The sequence below is a fragment of the Camellia sinensis genome, chromosome 5 (assembly GCF_055761805.1).
Source record: "Camellia sinensis isolate YWXY chromosome 5, ASM5576180v1, whole genome shotgun sequence".
NCBI lineage: Eukaryota > Viridiplantae > Streptophyta > Magnoliopsida > Ericales > Theaceae > Camellia > Camellia sinensis.
In genome coordinates, this window is record NC_138965.1 from 69,397,872 (window position 1) to 69,417,564 (window position 19,693).

The following is a 19,693-nucleotide window of genomic DNA, read 5'->3' on the forward strand; positions in this document are numbered from 1 at the left end:
AAGTTCTATGGTGCCTAGTCAAGAAGATTCTTGTTTAGGGGGAGAAGTACTACAAAATGATCTAAATCCTGAGCTTCAGGTTTATACTAGGAAGCGATTTCATCTGAGGAATAATGACCCGAATGTCCATCCTAATGACCCGAATGTCCACCCGAGTTCTGGCATCGAAATTTTAGGTAATCCTATTCCTTCTATTTCTGACCTTGATGTTCCTATAGCAATTAGGAAAGGTGTCCGAAATTGCATTAAACATCCTATTGCAAATTATCTCTCCTATCAAAGACTGTCTAAAAACCATAGAGCTTTCACATCTAGGATTTCACACTTGTTTGTTCCAAGGAATATACAGGAAGCATTGGATGATCCGAATTGGAAATTAGCAGTCATGGAGGAGATGAATGCTTTAAGGAGAAGTGGTACTTGGGAGATAGTTGATCTACCCAAAGATAAGAAAACAGTTGGGTGTAAATGGGTGTTTACGATAAAATGTAACGCAGATGGAAGCGTTGAGAGATACAAGGCGAGACTGGTGGCTAAAGGCTTCACTCAAACTTATGGGATCGACTATCAGGAGACGTTTGCTCCTGTTGCTAAAATAAATTCCATCAGAGTACTGTTATCTCTTGCAGTAAATTCAGATTGGCCTCTACATCAACTTGACATTAAAAATGCATTTCTCAATGGTGATCTTGAAGAGGAGGTGTTCATGAGCCTACCGCTGGGATTTGAGCAGAGACTTGGAAGCGACAGAGTATGCAGATTGAACAAGTCATTATACGGACTCAAACAATCACCAAGAGCGTGGTTTGAACGCTTTGGGAAGGCAGTTATCAGTTGTGGCTTCTCGCAGAGTCAAGCAGATCACACAATATTTTATAAACATTCAAAAAATAGTAAAATTGCAATTTTGATTGTTTATGTTGATGACATCATTTTAACTGGTAATGATGAAGCAGAGTTAGCAGCCCTCAAAGAGAAACTCGCAAAAGAATTTCACATTAAGGATCTGGGAGCCCTCAAGTATTTCCTCGGAATGGAATTTGCAAGATCCAAGGAAGGTATATTCGTTAATTAGAGAAAATATGTTCTTGATCTTCTTGGAGAAACAGGTATGCTTGGTTGTAAGATGGTGGAGACTCCGATCGAGCCTAATTTGAAGTTACAAGCTGCTAAGGCTGAAGAAGTCAAAGAGAGGGAACAATATCAGCGACTTGTAGGGAAATTGATTTACTTGTCTCATACGCGACCTGATATTGCCTTTGCAGTCAGCATGGTAAGTCAGTTCATGCACTCACGAGGGGCAGAGCACTTTGAGGCCGTTTATAAGATCTTAAGATATTTGAAAGGAACTCCAGGGAGAGGCTTACTGTTCAAGAAACATGGACATCTTCAAGTTGAAGTATACACAGATGCAGACTGGGCAGGAAGTGTTACAGACAGGAGATCAACATCCGGATACTGCTCCTTTGTAGGTGGGAACCTAGTTACATGGCGGAGTAAAAAACAGAATGTGGTAGCTAGAAGTAGTGCAGAAGCAGAGTTCAGAGCTGTTGCCCATGGAATCTGTGAAGTAATGTGGATTAAAAGAATTCTTGAAGAATTAAAGCTTTCTCACCCGACACCTATGAAGGTCTATTGTGACAACAAAGCAGCTATATCTATAGCTCATAATCCAGTTCTACATGATCGCACAAAACATATAGAAGTGGATAAACATTTCATCAAGGAGAAAATCAATGCTGGCATAATCTGTATGACCTACCTTCCAACAGGTGAACAATTAGCTGATGTGCTAACGAAGGGACTACACAAGAAGCATGTATATAATATGATAGTGGTGTTGGTAGCAGATAGTGGCATGTATAGAATATGATAGTGGTGTTGGTGGCAGATAGTGGTATGTATAGAATATGATAGTGGTAGATAGTGGTAGTATATAATATGTAAGTGGCATATAATGGGTTATAATGATGTTTGTAATATCTCCTATATAAGGAGTGTCATTTGGTCTTGTAAGATAAGAAGTTTTGAATATAACAGAAATATATTCCTTCTTCCTCATATTTTCGGAGTTCTTCTTCCTCATATTTTCTAAGTGATGATGTTCTTGTTTATTCTTCATCTATTGAACAACACATTAAACATCTTAATATTTTTAAGAATGTTATTATTAAAAATGGACTTGTAATCTCAGCTCCAAAGATGAAAATTTTTCAAACAAAAGTAAGATTTCTTGGCCATAACATTCATAATGGCACAATCATTCCTATTAACCATAGTATCGAGTTTGCATCTAAATTTCCGGATGAAATTAAGGATAAAACTCAATTACACGCTTTCTTGGTTGTTTAAATTATATTGCAGATTACTATCAGCATTTAGCCACAGATGCTGCTATCCTTTACGCAAGATTAAAAAAGAATCTCGAACCTAGGTCATCTGAACATACCAAAGCTATACAGAAAATTAAGCTTAGAGTTAAACAATTACCTTTTTTAGCTATTCCTAACCCTAATTGGAAGAAAATTGTTGAAACAGATGCTTCTGATAAAGGTTATGGAGGAATACTTAAACAATATAATCCGAATACTTCAAAAGAAGAATTAATTTCCTTGGTATATGGTTCAGTAATAAATTCAAAAACAATTAGTTGATTACTAATAGTCGTATGGATGCCTTCGGAGCCAAATTTTTCAAATAGGCATAAGAAGACATAAAAATGTTGTTCCTAAAATCAAGGTTTGAGACATATTACGAATAAGAACAAATGAAGTGGAAAGACAAATACCTTGATTACATATGAGAACTTCGGATAATTTATACTTAATTATCATTCTAGTTCCACTTGCACTGGTTAGCGACTGAGTGGTTTTTTCAAAATATTCAGAAGGTATAAGACCGTCTTGAATGCAATTCATATCAGCTCCGCTATCAACTAAAGCTATTGCATCTTTCATGACAAATCTATTATCAATAACAAGTGTGATTTTGATATACCATTTTTGGTATGCGATTTGGTTTAATAACTTGAGGTACTGATTTTTAGAAGTAGAGTCTTCATGTACTTCAATTCTTGCCTTATTCTTTTGTTGATTAGATCTAGCAGAAATTGGTTTTTTTCTTTGAATTAATTCCAAATTATGCTGATGTTGATGAGATTTTAACTGTTTGATTTCTATTTTAAGCAGGTTAACTTCTCTCGGATATCGTTGAGGTTAGCAAGCATTTCAGGTTTAGGAGTAGTATGTTCAAGATGTGAAATACTACCTTAAAACTGTAATGACTAGGCTGCATATTGTCTTCAAAGGACTACTCATGTGTCTTCTGGTAGCAAACTTCAAGCATTTTTAGCTTTAATTCGGGATCTTTAATTTGATCAATGAGATCTAAAGCAAATTTTTGTTCATCAGTGAGAACATTAATATTGGGGCCGGTTGAGAGACCACTCATTTCTACAATAGCCTTCCAATAATAAGATTCAGTGTTAAGATTTCAACATTCATTGCTAGAACCTTCTTGGTCTGGTAGATGTATCATTATCACAATATAATTCTACCAGATTCTCACTATCTTGATCCGAATCAGAATCAGAAGAAGTCATTAATATCTCATAAAGTTAAGCATTTAATTCTTCATCAAGTTTAACGGCATTAATTTTTTGCTTTGTCCTACATTTATTCGCATAGTGGCCGATTTTACCACACTTACAACATTTTGCTGAGGAATTATTTTTCTTTCTGAAAGTTGTTTTTGCAAAATTAGTAACTTGTTTATCTGTGTATTCTGACTAAAAGAAGGCTTTTTCTTAGAAAAATACTTTTTATTTTCTTTTTATAAGTAGATTTATAGTCTTTTAATTTTCTTAATTTTTGATTGGGCCAAGATCACTGCCATATAAGAAAGAAAGAATCTTAAAAACATGAAGATAGACGAACTTATGGGATCTCTTCAAACCTATGAATTAACATATCTCCAAGTAAAGCTAGCGGTAGCTCAAGTAGAGCCACAGCTTGCAAGGATAGAAAGGATGAGAGTGTTGGTTCTAAAGATGAGATGAAATAGGTGATGAATATCGAGCCCTCTTTGCTAAGAAGTTCAAGAAGATTTTAAGTTCAAGAAAGATCCTGTTTTCACTAAAGGCAAGAAGTCTAGAGAATAAAGCAAACCAATTCAATTTAGTACAGTGTTTCAAAAAGGGAAACAAGAATTTCTAAAAGTGTTGAGAAATTTAGAAGTTAGATTTGGTAGTGTTTGGTAAGTTGTCATTCCATCAGTGAGAATCTGCGGACCCGCACGAGGTTGGTTCCTCGTCGTCCATTGATCTAGAAAACCATGACTATGAGATTAGGGACTCGAGTGGTCGCTTAGAAGCTTAGGATCCAGATTAAGGAGAAGTATTCCTTGATTGTCAAATAGTGTTGATTTTGTCCTTCAATTTTGGATTACTTAAACAATTTATTCTTACATATGTAATTTAAGTTAAATATAGATTATGGTATCATTCTTGCTATGATTAATACAAAAACTAAAAATTAGATAATCACTCTTGCATGTAGTTTTCATGTTTCAAAAGTTATAGATGATTATTAGTAAGTCGTTGTCTTTGCTACAACTGGCATGGATTTTGGCAGCATTGTCACCTAGCTATAAAGCATAGACATGGACACGGATACGACACGAACAGCTCACGCGGAAAATTCCAAAAAAGTAGGACTCTACGTTTCAGACACACAACAAATATAGTGGTTGTTTGGGATGATCCAAATAAGTATACATTTTGACTTTTTACGAAAAGTTGTGCAATGTGGTAGAGAGATGATGTGACCCTAATAAGATAAAAAGATGATCTAAAGTAGATCACCCCAAACAACCTCAAACAAATTTAGTAATTACTTTATACTAAGTAAATCATGTATCTAATTCATTTACATGAATTTTTAAACTATAGCAAACATGTAATTGTGACATTTGGCTTAACATCCTTAGTCATCTACCAATAAATATACATATCGTTTTCATTATTCATTTAATTTTTTGTGAAACTTCTATAGAATCATCTATATCTATATCTATACTATTATATATGTCAAGGCTTTTGATGGTGTTGACGTCTCATATTTTTGGTTTTCCAAAAATGCCCCTGTAGTTGGTGTCTCATGTAAAAATTATAATAAGAGGATAGGACTCGAAACAGGGATCATGGGTTTGATAAAGAAGGCATTTACCACTTGAGCAACACATACTATGCGTGAATTTTTCTATCATTATTCTTATAATATTATTTTTTTTGAATTGCACACATCGCGTGTGCGGTCCAGTTCTTAATAATTATACATTTTTTTTAAGAATATAAGATGCTAATGTCAAATTCTCCACCTTTGAAAATCATATGCTAGCAAATATCGAAGAAGTGTTGGTCTCACATTTATTTTTTTGATGATAGACATGACTAAGAAATGACAGACATGACCAAGAAATGACGGACACGTCACAAAATGAGTGTCGAACACGTGCCCAAAATTAAGATTTTTATTTTTAATTAAGAACATAGAAAAAAGGAGTATTGAATACATGTCCAAAGAGTGTCGTTGTCCGAGTGTTCGACACGGACACGTAACATTTTTAGAAGTTTCAGTGTTTCTTGGCCACCTAGTTATATTTTTCTGTGGATTGAGACTGTGATTTATACAATTCATATGTACGCCACTTTTGAGTTTTGTATGTATTTGGGGCATGACATGTAATCTGTCTATTATTCTTTGTGGACTTGTAGTGTTGGTTAGTATGCAAATATTTAAGTTGATTGCATGTATGTAACACTTTGGGAATTGTGGGCTTACTCGTAGCTTTTGAAGCCTACATGTGAGTGTCGAAGACGTGCCCAAAATTAAGATTTTTATTTTCAATTAAGAACATGGAAAAAAAGAGTATTGAATACGTGTCCAAGGAGTGTCGATGTCCAAGTGTTCGACACGGACACGCAATGTTTTTAGAAGTGTCGGTGTTTCTTGGCCACCTAGTTATATTTTTCTGTGGATTGATACTGATTTATACAATTCATATGTATGCCGTTTTTGAGTTTTGTATGTATTTGGGGCTTGATATGTAATCTATCTATTATTCTTTTGGGACTTGTAGTGTTGGTTAGTATGCAAATATTTAAGTTGATTGCATGTATGTAACACTTTGGGAATTGTGGGCTTACTCATAGCTTTTGAAGCCTACATGTGGAAGTTGTAATTTTGTAACCGGACTTGAACTATGCTTGATATTTTAGCATTTTATCCCAAGTAATTGATATGCAACTCAACACAACACTTAACTTTATTCAAATCTGCCCATTATTTATTTTTGCCAATTATTACACGTTTTCAGCATTGTTTATCCCCCCAATAACCACATTTTTTTCAAAATGTCCAAGTCTTACCTGGAGTCCCTTAGGTTCAAGAGTTGATCAGAAACAACTCCACAATAATTACGGCCAATTTACAATAATAAAGAAAACCAGACATATTTATATTAATTCAGATTTGTTATGCTTACTTAATAACTGGTTTAAGTGACCTTAATTGTTACACGTAGCGATAATCCACTGAGATTAGAAACTGGGGCGTGGCACGTTGTCTCTTCTTTCAACAATCCTACATCTATACCATCAGTCTGTCATTCACCACTTCTAGTGCTAACAGCTAGAAACATCTAAGGGTGCCTGCTTTAATTTCATTCAGTCATACATATCCTTCCAAACAATTACAACATAGAGAAAGAAAAGCTTACTAGTAGGTGATCCAAACGAGTTCCCTTTGGCATAGATAAACCTTCAAAGCCACCATGTATTATGTCAACAAGTCTGGTATCATGCTGCAACAAATGATCATCTAAGATTAAAAGCAAACAAATGGTTTGCAATATAACCAATGAAAAATGGATAAATTACAAATACACCCCCCGAGGTTTCTTTAAAATACGGATTGCCCCTGTGATTCTAGAAATTACACCTTGCTATAATTTAATATTTAACAGAATTAACAGGAAAAATAAAAATGCTAACTACCTCTTGTAAAACAATAAAATTACCAAATTTGTTAATTGAAATATATTTCCGACATCATTAAAAACTGTTAGTTGACTTAATGATTCATTAATAAAAGGGATTATTTGTTATGCAATTAGAAAATTTGAAGGAGCAGGATGTAATTTCCAAAACTACAGGTGTCAATCGTATTTTAAGCAAACCTCAAGGATGTATTTGTAATTACCAATTAAAAATTTAAGGTAATTTAGATAACAAAGAAACCAAATCATCGTTATTATATTCTTGATACAGAGCTTAAGTCAAAAGCATATATACCCTAGACTACTGCACAGATAACATTTGACAAAAAATCAAAAAACACACTCAAATTAGGTAGGCTGCAAAATGTTATAAAGAAATATAAATAAATAAATCACTGCAAAGAAAAAACTTAATAAGTTGTTCATCAAAATCATTGAAATCTGTCCAAAAAAATGCATATTCATCAACATCACCCATCAAATAAGTACAGGGTCAAATTAAAAAATCTCACACCAGTATCACACATTTTGGGTGTACATGCCAATGGATGGCAAGAAAGTGGGTAGCTAAATGGTGTGTGATCCACAGCATATGGTGCTTCAACTGAGCTATCATTTGGTGCAGTGGGTGTCGGGAGTGACTCCCCTCGAGAATCCATCCTCTCCATACCCCTCAAGATTCCACTTTATGGGGGTCCAATGGGGTCCACAACAGTGACCGAACTGTTCAACTTGTAGTTCTCAAAGAGAATGCTTGATCAAACATTGATAAACACACTAACCGATTGTGTTTTGCTTTATAAAATGAATGGTTTTAGTTAACATTGATTTCATAAACAAAACACAATTAGTTAATGTGACTAAAGATGTTCGATCAAACTAATCTTCTACATATACATTCTTCTATTCGAGGCCTACCAAAAGAATGGTTCGGATTGCCGTTATGGGTCCCACGGGACGCACTAAGTGGAGTCATGCGGGGAATGAAAATGACGGAGTCTTGAGGGGAGATGCTCCCGTGGTGTTTGGTACAAATAAAAGACTGATATCATTTGGCGGTGGAAGAGCAACAAGTCGTGATGCCTGGCTGAGATTATCTGATAATAGAATGGCTGTGACCTGATAGCTCCAGTGTGAAGTTTCAGTAATATTTCAAAATTACGGAACCATAATCGAAAAAGAAAATTAAAATGCTCATGCTCAAACATAAGTTCAAAGCCAACAACATTTTTGAAATCCATATAAATAGAATACAAAAGATGAACAACTCACTGAAGAAGTAAATTGAGACCATTGACATTCTCAAATCAATATTCAAAAGATTCTAAAGTTTAAAAAAAAAAAAAAAAAAAAAGATTCTAAGGTTCAATTAACTATAAAATGAGTGCCTTTCAACTAGAATTTATGCATACCTGCATAGGACCAGAAGACAGCACATGAGCATTGAAGTAATATCTCTTAAAATAGTTTAAATCTTCACCACATATCCATCCAAAAGAAATCTGTACAATGAATGACATATCAAACTCTACTTGTCAAATACATACATATATGTATATATAACATATCATACTCTTAAATATTTGATTCCCAAAATTACAAATAAATTACAAAAGCTTGAAGCCTGAAGGACTACACAAAAAACCACAGAAAATTATTCAAAATGAATTGTTTGCCCTGTAGCTGTATGTGGAGTGTGTTCAAGAGCTGAGCTTCGACAATGCTTTTGGCCGCATTATTCCGTCACTCAAGATTCAAGTCAACAAGGGTTTGCTCATGGGGATATTAGGTTAGGATTTGCTCTGCTCTGCTTGTCATCGGCTCTGCTCTTCGCTGGTGATCGCTCGTACTCTAAGTTCCGTTATCAAAAAGCGATCGTTTTTCCGTTAAGTAATGGCGCTGATGGTAAGCAATCTGAGGTAGCTCTGGAGGTCGGGATTGTTGATCTAAGCATGGAAGCTTCAGCAAAGATTCAGAATTGATAACCTGGTAGCTGTGGTATCTGGGAGGGTAAGTGATCTGGGATTTGTGATTTTGGGCTTGGTCTTTGATTTGGGTGTTTCCGATTTGGGGTAGCAGAGAGCAGGTAGCTGGTACTGACTAGCTTAGTTGAAGGTTTTGCCCACCACCTGTTCGAAAAAATGCCCCAGTGAAAATGAAATGGAGCAAGGAGGAAATGGAGGTTGGATTCCGGTTGTGAGGAAGCTGAAAGGTGGAGAAGCACAAGGCAAGGAGGCTAAACATGGACTGTTTATTGTCTGTGGACAATTTACCTTTAGCAATGGATGCTAAAACACTGTTCGAACTTTTCACAAAGTTTGGAATAGTGAAGGATGTCTTCATACCTGCTAAAAGAAGGATAGTGACAAACTCAAGATTTGGGTTTGTGAGATTTGATAGTCATGTAGCAGTAGACATTGCCATCCAAAAAGGGAATGGTTTATTGGTGGATGACATGGTGCTGGTAGTCAAAAAAGCTACTTATGTCAAGAACTTCAGAGATGAACAAAGCAGGAGTAGGCCTCAGATCATCAGGAAACCTTTTGAAACAAGTAGAAACAGGGTTGAAGTTTCTTTTGCAGGCCAAAGATCCTTCGCTGAGGTACTAAAAGGGGTCACACCCACAGTGGCTGGGGAAGCAAATTTGAGCTTAAAAGTCAATGAAGAAGGCCATGGTTGGCTCTACGAAAGTGCAATAGTCAGGCTTAATACTGAATACCCCACTCATTACATTGAAAATGCACTAAAGAAGAAAGGGTTGGATTAGGTTTTGGTCAGAAAAGGGGGAAGACGAGATATAGTATTAACCTTCAAATCTCAAGAGGAGCTGAAATCAAATATCGGCAATATCAAAGAATGGTTTAAGGATTGGATTCAGTTTGTGGTGGAATGGAAGCTAGGATTTCATATCGAACAAGAGAGATGTGTGTGGTTGAGGTGTTTTGGCATACCCTAAAATCTCTAGAATAGGAGCACATTTAACAGCATTGGAAGCTTATGGGGTTCAATTCTCAACTTGGATGGAGATATTTGTCAACCAAAGGTCTTCTCCCATACCAGAATCAGAGTGGTTACATCTTGTATGGAGTTTATAAACAAAACTAATTTATTGGAGTGCAAGGGTAAAATACATCTCATTCTTGTGGGCGAAGATCTTATATCAGACTCTTGTAACATTAAGCACAATGGCATGGAAGAGAGCAACTCCAACAACATTTGTGGCAGCGAGGTGGCAGAAGACAAAGTACATAGCCCAAAAAGTGGAATGATGGTAACCACAATTGTTGAGGAGACAAAGTGGGATGAAGGATTCAGCAGCGATAATGGAGCATGTACTAAGGAGGTAGATAAAAGGGAAGGGCCTAATGACTGTCACACGGGAGAGGAGATAGCGGAAACTATGTTGGAAGGGTCTGTGCATAGCCCAAACAGTCAAGTGCAAGTCTCTACTCCTGGATTTATCAGAAGCTTTAGTGGATCTAGAGATGGACTTGGGCATGGCATCAATCTTGAAGTGGATTTTGCCCAAGCTCTAAGTAAGAACTTAAATGGGAGGGGCATTTTGAGCCTAAATCATGCAGACCTAGCTAGGCAACCTGCTTCTGTCCATAGAGTCCTACGGATTGAGAAGAAAAAAAAGAAGAAGAAGGTTCAATTAGAGGGATTCACTAGTTTTGCTAAACTTCATGGGCATAAAGCTACTACAATCAGTAAGCACACCTCCAAGTCTGTCATCTACCGACCAGCAGCAACTGCTATAGCACATTCAGATCTATCTGAAGGTGCTACAAGTCCGAACAATTATCTTCTTAAAGAAGCTAAAGCTACTTTACAATTGGGGAAATATCTTGGCATCAATTTCAATGGGGAAGAAGATGTTGTTCTGAACAAGATTATTGAGCTAGAGCTAAAGGATATAGAGAGAACCAACAACGAGGGGTAGGCCTGTGAAGAAAGGTAGAATCAAGAAGCTGTTATGTCTGTGGGGCATTGGTAGGATTATAGGATTATTGGTTTCGCTTTAAGCATCAAGAGTTGGAAGCAAGATGGTGTATAACTCTTCTGTTGGCTATAGGGTGGTAAGTGTGGAGGATTTAAAGTTAGAGTGCTCTTGTAAAACTAGTCTTTGGGTGCCATCAAGTGTTGGCTTAAGCTAGTGTTGGTTTCTCACCAACATTATGCTTTGTTCCCCTTTTTCTTTTTTACTTTTCATCCTTATTGATGTAAACTCATATGTAATGTATGTTTTCTTCATCAATAAAGATTTTCTTTGGTGATCAAAAAAATTATAAATAAATTTCTACTCTTATGAGATAGGATCGTCAAACAAGCCTGAAAACAAAAGACAGCAGGAAAAAGTGTCTCCTAAAGATTTGCTTCTTATGAAAAAAAGAAAAAGAAAAAAGAAAATTGCTTATCAAAAAACACTAAAGCCATCTTGGCAATGGCATCAAACAAAAGACTCCTATGCCAGACACTTGTGGCATATACACACATTAACAACCAGGTGCTTCTGTGAATATTGAATGTATAAAGGGAATGAGAACTATAAAATAATTTCTATGAAAATTGTGGAACAAAGAATTTTCTTCTGTATAGCTTCTCTTGCAATTCCTGTTATGCCTTTTTTAAATGATACATAGAAAATATAGATTTGAACAGTTGATTCTATTTTACATATAGAATAAATTTAGCACAATGTTCCATGCTATGTGACATGGACTTTTTAAAATAAATCAAATACTCATGTCAGACACCTAACACACTTGGACAAAGGTATTGGATATGTGTCTGATACTTTCTAGCAAACACTTCTTACATGTTTGTATTTAACACGAACATTATATGTATATATTGTTATAATAAAATAATTGATATTTAAAGAATTTCTAACACTATATGTTACAAATAACACCATTTCATCTAGCATAATATATTAAAACTACAAAAAAAAAAAAAATTTCCCCCGAGTTTACGTATCCTCCCCCTCTTAAGCATGGAGACGATTTATAAGCTCCACAAGCTCAGTGACCTACCAATTGTTCAACTAGCTTCGAGATGAAATGTCCTAAAAGACTTGTTGACACTCGAATTTCACACAGTCCACAGCCATTGCTTGATCTTTTAATGATTGCAATATGAGGGACAAAAACACCACCTCCAGCTTCTCCTCACCACACCAAAGATGACTCCAAAATCGCACCACGTATCCTTTCCCAATCACAAAACGAGCATGGTTCATGAAATATGCCAACTCTCATGTATACCTTACAACAAGACTACATGCAACATGAATACTGTTAAAATCCACCTACTCTCCACCTACTTCACCCACTTAAACCTACTCCACTAAACCTAACCCACTACACCACTACCACCTCACCTACTCCACTAAACCTAACCCACTACACCACTACCACCTCACCTACTCCACTAAACCTAACCCACTACACCACTACCACCTCCACTTCACCTACTCCTTACCTACTACACACTCACCCTCTTCTATATATAGGAATCATGAATCATTGTAATAGATATCAATATATCAATCAATAATACATAAATTCTTACATGGTATCAGAGCAAGGTTAAGACCTTAGTATTTCTCGCTTCACCGGCGGGCGGCAACCTCGCCTTGGCCGCCCGCCGGACCTCAACCTATTCCGCTTATTTTCTACACATACCTTGACTTCTTCAACATTTTCTTACACCCCTCCTCCGCTATGTCGGCGGCGGCACCCGCATCATCGTCTAGCCTCTATCGCCGTTCACCTTGCCTCTCACATATCCGTGGTTGTACTCTTACTCGTCGTCGTCGTTGGCGTTTCTGGCGCTGCTTTTTGCTCGTCACTGCTGTTTTTTTTTTTCCCGATTTGCTCTCTCTCTCTTAGCCATGGATTTGGGTGTGGGGTGTAGAGCTGTGGCTCTGTTGTTGGTAGCCATGTTTGCTGGCTTGAAGGTTTCAATGGCAGCAGTGTACAAGGTTGGGGACTCCGCTGGTTGAACCATCATTGGGAATATTGATTACAAGGCCTGGGCTGCTTCCAAGACGTTTCATGTTGGAGATGTCATCATTTTCGAATACAATTTTCAATGTCACGTGTTGCAAGTGCCCCACAAAGAATACCAAGCCTGCAGAAGTGTAAGACAGTAACATGCATCTTCACATACAGCTTGGGTAATGTGTAACTATCAAAAGCACAAGCTTCTTGGACATCCCTCTCTCTCTCTCTCTCCATGGACCCAACATCATCATCATGCACCCACTCTATCTCCCTCTCTCTCATCTTTTCCCACTTTCAAACCCACTTTAATCATATCTCTCCTTTCTCTTAATTTATTCCATCCACAAATATTTTTCTCTATTTTCTTCATCCATTATTTTCTTTTATTTTATTTTTCTTATTAAACAAAACAACACCACAAAATAACACCAACAACATTCCACAACCTTGTCATTTTATTCATATCAGGGGATCAACCCCGATCACACTTTTACATCAAAAAAAAAAAAAAAAAAAAAAAAAAGAAAAGAAAAGAAAACCCACACAAACAAAAACAAAACTACCACACCCACAGTGGGATTTTTCTTCTCTACTCAGCCGCCGGTCTTTTCTTCTTGCCTCCGTCCTGGGTGGTCCTTGCCGGTGTTGCCTCTGTGCTTCCTAGACCACCAAGCAAGTTGCCTCCTCCCTGCTCCTCCACTACAGCATACGGTGGACCTCCAAATCGGAACATAACGGTGGCCTTCCGCTTCAGCTCCTTATTTTCCGCCTTTAGCACACTTAACTCTGCTCGCGCATCCTTATACATGCGTTGGAGCAGAGCCAGTTGGGCGTTTAACTGCTGCACCTCATTTGTCCTACTCTGCAGCCGGTTCGACAAATTTGTAACCGCAGTCATGGTTTCCACACATGACTTCAATGTATACTGATTAGCCTCCACATCCGACTGCACTGCCATTCTTTGCTCCACCGACCGCATCGGAAAGTTCAACGGAGCAAAACCAGAGGTGTTTGGTTGAGGTTCACGGGCCTCCGCACCAGTTATCTCTCTTGTTGACTCGTTGAGGTCGGGAAAGAGAGTGAGTAGACCACGGGATGAAGAGGCCATATTCTGGGTAGCTGAACGGGAAGAAGAGGTCATGTTTTTTGGGTTGCTGAGTGTTTCAGCGAAATAGCAATTTCAGACTGATAATGTTCGGAAGGGGAGTGTTTCAAGATTTGCAGCTCTTAGAGGCAATTTCTCAGAAAAACGAATATCTCTCTCAGAAAATGAAGAGTTTTTCAGAAGTTTTTTCCCAGGTTTTTTTGTCTTCGCTTCTGCCTCAAGCACAGCCTCCGCATTGGTTTATATCGACACTGACGACGCGGCCGACACGCCACTCTGTCGCTCACGTGCCTCGCCGCGTCTCCGGCTCACCTTTTGATGGCTCGACGCTTTCTGTCGGGCACGACTTTTGATGAAGTGGGCGCGCCTTTTGAGGGCGCAACTTTTGATGGCACGTCTTTTTATGGATTGGGCACGCCTTTTGATGGCACGCCTTTTGAAAGATTGGGCACACCTTTTGAGGGTGCGACTTTTTAGGGGTCCGACAAGACTCTGTAAACTGTCCCGACATTTGATTCCGGTTAGCTTTTCCAAGGGTCCGACAAGACTCTGTAAACTGTCCCGACATTGATTCCGGTTAGTTTCTACATGGGTCCGACAAGACTCTGTAAACTGTCCCGACATTGATTCCGGTTAGTTTCTACATGGGTCCGACAAGACTCTGTAAACTGTCCCGACATTGATTCCGGTTAGTTTCTACAAGGGTCCAGCAAGACTCCGTAAACTGTCACAACAACTGTCACCACATTGTCTGCTACAACGGTCCGACATGACCCCATAAACTGTCTTCTACATCGGTCTGACACCGCCATCCAGTGTCCTCTACACCGTTATGGCACCACCATACAGTGTCCTCTACATGGTTATGACACCCCCATACAGTGTCCTCTACAACGTTATGACACCACCATCCAATGTCTTCCCCAATGGTCTGACACGACCATACAGTGTCTCTTATCCTCTTTTCTTTTTATGTATTTTCTTGTTTTGTTACTCTCTCCAAACTCAAGTTAGTTAGTTCCTATCCCCCTTGAGTTTGCGGGGGGCTGTTAAAATCCACCTACTCTCCACCTACTTCACCCACTTAAACCTACTCCACTAAACCTAACCCACTACACCACTACCACCTCACCTACTCCACTAAACCTAACCCACTACACCACTACCACCTCACCTACTCCACTAAACCTAACCCACTACACCACTACCACCTCCACTTCACCTACTCCTTACCTACTACACACTCACCCTCTTCTATATATAGGAATCATGAATCATTGTAATAGATATCAATATATCAATCAATAATACATAAATTCTTACAAATACCTCCAACGAGGACCAATCCCTCATGTAACCATATTTCACATGCACCAATCTAATCCACTATTGGTCCCTATTACAACTTACAAGCGTATCTCCACAATCTCTTCCAATGGAGGGCTTGCTCAAAGATAAACGGAGGGTGAATAAGCCCTATTGTCGCCCTGTCGGATAGGAGACCAAAGAATGTCCTAATTCATCAAGGGACACTTGAACTCCTCGCCACAAGAAATCCCTTTACACCACGTATCCTTTCCCAATCGCAAAACGAGCATGGTTCATGAAATATGCCAACTCTCATGTATACCTTACAATAAGACTACACCATGCAACATGAATACCTCCAAAGAGGACCAATCCCTCATGTAACCATATTTCACATGCACCAATCTAATCCACTATTGGTCCCTATTACAACTTACAAGCGTATCTCCACAATTTCTTCCAATGGAGGGCCTGGTCAAAGATAAACGGAGGGTGAATAAGCCCTATTGTCGCCCTGTCGGATAGGAGACCAAAGAATGTCCTAATTCATCAAGGGACACTTGAACTCCTCGCCACAAGAAATCCCTTTACACCACGTATCCTTTCCCAATAGCAAAACGAGCATGGTTCATGAAATATGCCAACTCTCATGTATACCTTACAATAAGACTACACCATGCAACATGAATACCTCCAAAGAGGACCAATCCCTCATGTAACCACATTTCACATGCACCAATCTAATCCACTATTGGTCCCTCTTACAACTTACAAGCGTATCTCCACAATCGCTTCCAACGGAGGGCTTGGTCAAAGATAAACGGAGGGTGAATAAGCCCTATTGTCGCCCTGTCGGATAGGAGACCAAAGAATGTCCTAATTCATCAAGGGACACTTGAACTCCTCGCCACAAGAAATCCCTTTACACCTTTTCCAGCATTTTCACAACTGAAATTAGGATAGTAAACAGAGGCATAAATTAAAGTTGGCATGCTTGGAAGAGTGCCCTTCACCAACATAGACTCTAAAAACTCTCAATAATGGAATCCCAAACATGCCTTGCTACAAAAGATGCCCCCACCTGTTTGGATTATGTCCTCTAGGACCAAGGAATGTGAATAGCCATTATTCTCTAGTGCTAGCCAACATATTGATTAAATGGCATTGTCATTAATGAAGGGGTTCTTAGCCACCTTTTGCCATTTACTATAATGCATTGAAAAATGGTTTTGTCCAACTTGTTTGGGTAGCATATAGTACAAGGGAGCTGCCTAATGATCTTTCATTGCATTTGTAGAACCATTTTGTATACTTAGGTATTTGTCAAGTCTACGAACATTGGAACCTAGAACCTAGCATAAAAACAATGCCCAATTAGTATACATTAATGTGTGTTTGGAGGGAAAAGATTGAGTACACACCTAACCTTTGACATAATACACAAAGTGGTGGTCCCAAGACTTGAACCCGTAACCTCAAGGTTATTAGGCCAAGTCTCAATCATTGAACCAATGGTCACCCCTAACCTAGAACCTAGCATCAAGTCCTAAAAAATGTAATGCTCATGCTTTAGTTTAAGGGCCATAGCTTGGGGAAGAATGGAAAAAGGCATAACAGGCTTAATAGAATTCACGTGGCTTCTACATTAAAAGCCAGCCTAGGGAAGTGCCTCAACTAGCTATATATGTGTGTGCCCTGATATGTGATGGGTTAGATCCAAGAAAAAGGGCAAAAGAAAACATCAACACAATATTGCTAAATGTGTAATACAGTGGTCTGTGAGGTTGGAAGCAATAATAGTGAAACGAGTGGGGAAACATCATGGAGAGTATTGTCTCACCATTTGAAATTTCTATTGTTTGTTGATTGTTCTCTCTGGCTCACACACAAGCATTTTTGTCGAACCATATAAATTGTGTTCCTCTGTTTTCTCTGTCTATTTTTATTTTTCACTACTTCAATTGAGTGGTCGGGTTTATTCCCAATACTAACGGCAGGCCCAACATCCCAGTAGAAACTATATCACCCAATCAACAACATCCCCAACTAGCATTTAGTCAAAACTTCCCAAGATTCAAACACATGCCAAGAACAGTGTCGAAGTAAAGAGCATAAACACCTATGGTAACCTCCCTGATGCACATCAACTCCATAAAAAATAAAATTATCATCAGCGTACAATAAATGGGACACAAATCCGGCGCATCAGCGCTATGGTAACCTACCTTGTTAATCATATTGTGTAGTTTTAGAGAACAGAAAGAGTTAGGGAATGAGTTAGACCTCATCCCCTTTTATATTGATAATAATGAGTAATTATAGAAGTGCCATAAGGCATAATTTATGGGCCAACCCATTACACCAATCAAGGGAAATAAAATTAGAATAAAATACAACCAATATTATTTCCTATTCTTACACTCCCCCTTAAACTGGTGCGAAGATATCTCTCATGCCCAGCTTGTTGAGAATGCCATGAAATGGTTTGCTCCCTAGTCCCTTGATGAGAACGTTGGCTAGTTGGTTCTCAGTCTTCACAAATGGAATACATATGGTGCTACTAGTGAGTTTTTCCTTAATGAAGTGTCTATCAATCTCCACATGCTTAGTTCTATCATGTTGAACTAGATTATGAACTATATTGATTGCGGCCTTTTGTCACAGTATAGTCTCACGGAGTCAGTCTTATGAATCCCCAAGTCTCCCAACAAGAGTTTAATACATAGCAACTCACATGCATCCTGAGCCATAGCCCTGAATTTTGTCTCAGCACTAGATCTAGCAACCGCATTTTGTTTCTTACTTCGCCATGTGACTAGGTTGCCACCAACAAATGTGCAGTATCCAGAAGTTGATCCAACCAAATCTGCATCAGTAAATGCCTCCACACTGAGATGGCCATGTTTTGAGAAATATAGACCCTTTCCAGGGGAAGACTTCCAATATCTCAAGATTCTCATAACTGCCTCTAAGCGGGAAGTTCTAGGAGCATGCATAAACCGGCTAACTGTTAGCACCTTCTACTTGAAGGTTGCAAGTTTGGCATTGGCAACACCTTACGCCAATGTCCAACCAAGACCATGGCATGATGGTAACATGCCGAGACAACAAGGTGAAAAGTTGGCTAAGTGCTGAGGCAGCAGCACACAACCCTTGGCCAAAGTATGGGCAGCAGTTGCACAAATGCAAGGCATTAACATGACCCGAATGTGGGCTGCAGCATATTTGGGGGTTCAAAGCAATCAGTAGGCAAAACTTGGTCTGGAGGCCAAAACAACCAAATTCGTGGCTGACTTGATGAGGCAAACAACATAGCAGTTGATAGCAGTTATGCTTGTCTGTTGGCAGCAGTTACCCATGTTGGGTAAAGACGAGGCAAGGCTAGAAATCAGGAACCAAGGCTGGAAGATAGCAGCAATTACTAGCAGTTAGTCCCAGAAATGTTCCTAAGTCCCTAGGCAGTTGGGGGTGTCAACTGCCATGCCTTTTGGCATGCTTTCCTTGTAATGCTGGTTGTAAGTTTGTAACTGATTGTAAGCCTATTTAAGGCATAGCCATGGAACTCGAAAAGAACCAAGTGTTTTGTAAGAGTTACCATGGGCCTCCTTTGTATTGCTGGTGCAATTAATAAAGATTGGGAAATTTTCCTGTAATCTCTTGCTGCCTACTCTCTTACTTGTTATAACATTATGTGTGTGTGTGTATTCATAATTGGCTGAGACTAAGTGCCCAACTTAGTGCCATTATAGGTTGGAAATTTGAAACAAAAATTGACTCTGTAACAATTGGTATCAGAGCACGGTTATGCTCTAATGGTTTCTGGCATGGATGCCTTGAAAGAAAGAGTAACGCAGTTGAAAAATCTCATGGGCGAACCTGCTGATGAGAACCGCTCGCTGACGGATCGATTGGATGTTGTGGCCTCAGGGTTTCTTGCCCTTGAGACCTCAACAGCAGATCGGTTCAAAGACATGCTGACGGATGTGCTTGCCATTTCGGATTCTTAGAAGGACAAGTTTCAAGAAGTTGTGGACGAACTAACCCTTCTAAAGAAGGCTATCTGTGGGCATACGAATTCTGACAAGACTCCTTCGAAAATCAAAGTTCCAGACCCTAAAGCTTTCGGTGGAAATCAAAGTGTCAAGGAACTTGAGAATTTTCTGTAGGACATGGAGCAGTACTTCAAGGCTGCTCATGTGCCAGAAAGAGAGAAGGT

The 19,693-nt window shown here is 38.7% G+C and overlaps 1 protein-coding gene and 1 long non-coding RNA gene across 2 annotated transcripts in view; both read right to left on the bottom strand.

Moving 5' to 3' along the window:
- Positions 1-19,693, bottom strand: part of LOC114305959 (uncharacterized) — an 82,693-nt gene that overhangs the window by 45,848 nt on the left and 17,152 nt on the right. The window contains exons 3-4 of the mRNA XM_028251109.2: positions 8,469-8,558; positions 6,778-6,861 (exon numbers count right to left, since the gene is read on the bottom strand). Of these exons, the coding sequence (XP_028106910.2) occupies positions 6,778-6,861; positions 8,469-8,558 (174 nt within the window). The remainder of the gene's footprint in view (positions 1-6,777; positions 6,862-8,468; positions 8,559-19,693) is intronic.
- LOC145790680 (uncharacterized) lies at positions 15,132-15,482 on the bottom strand. The gene is made up of 2 exons (XR_014329609.1): positions 15,302-15,482; positions 15,132-15,259 (listed from the first exon to the last, which is right to left on the bottom strand). It is a non-coding gene; the product is annotated as an uncharacterized LOC145790680 (long non-coding RNA).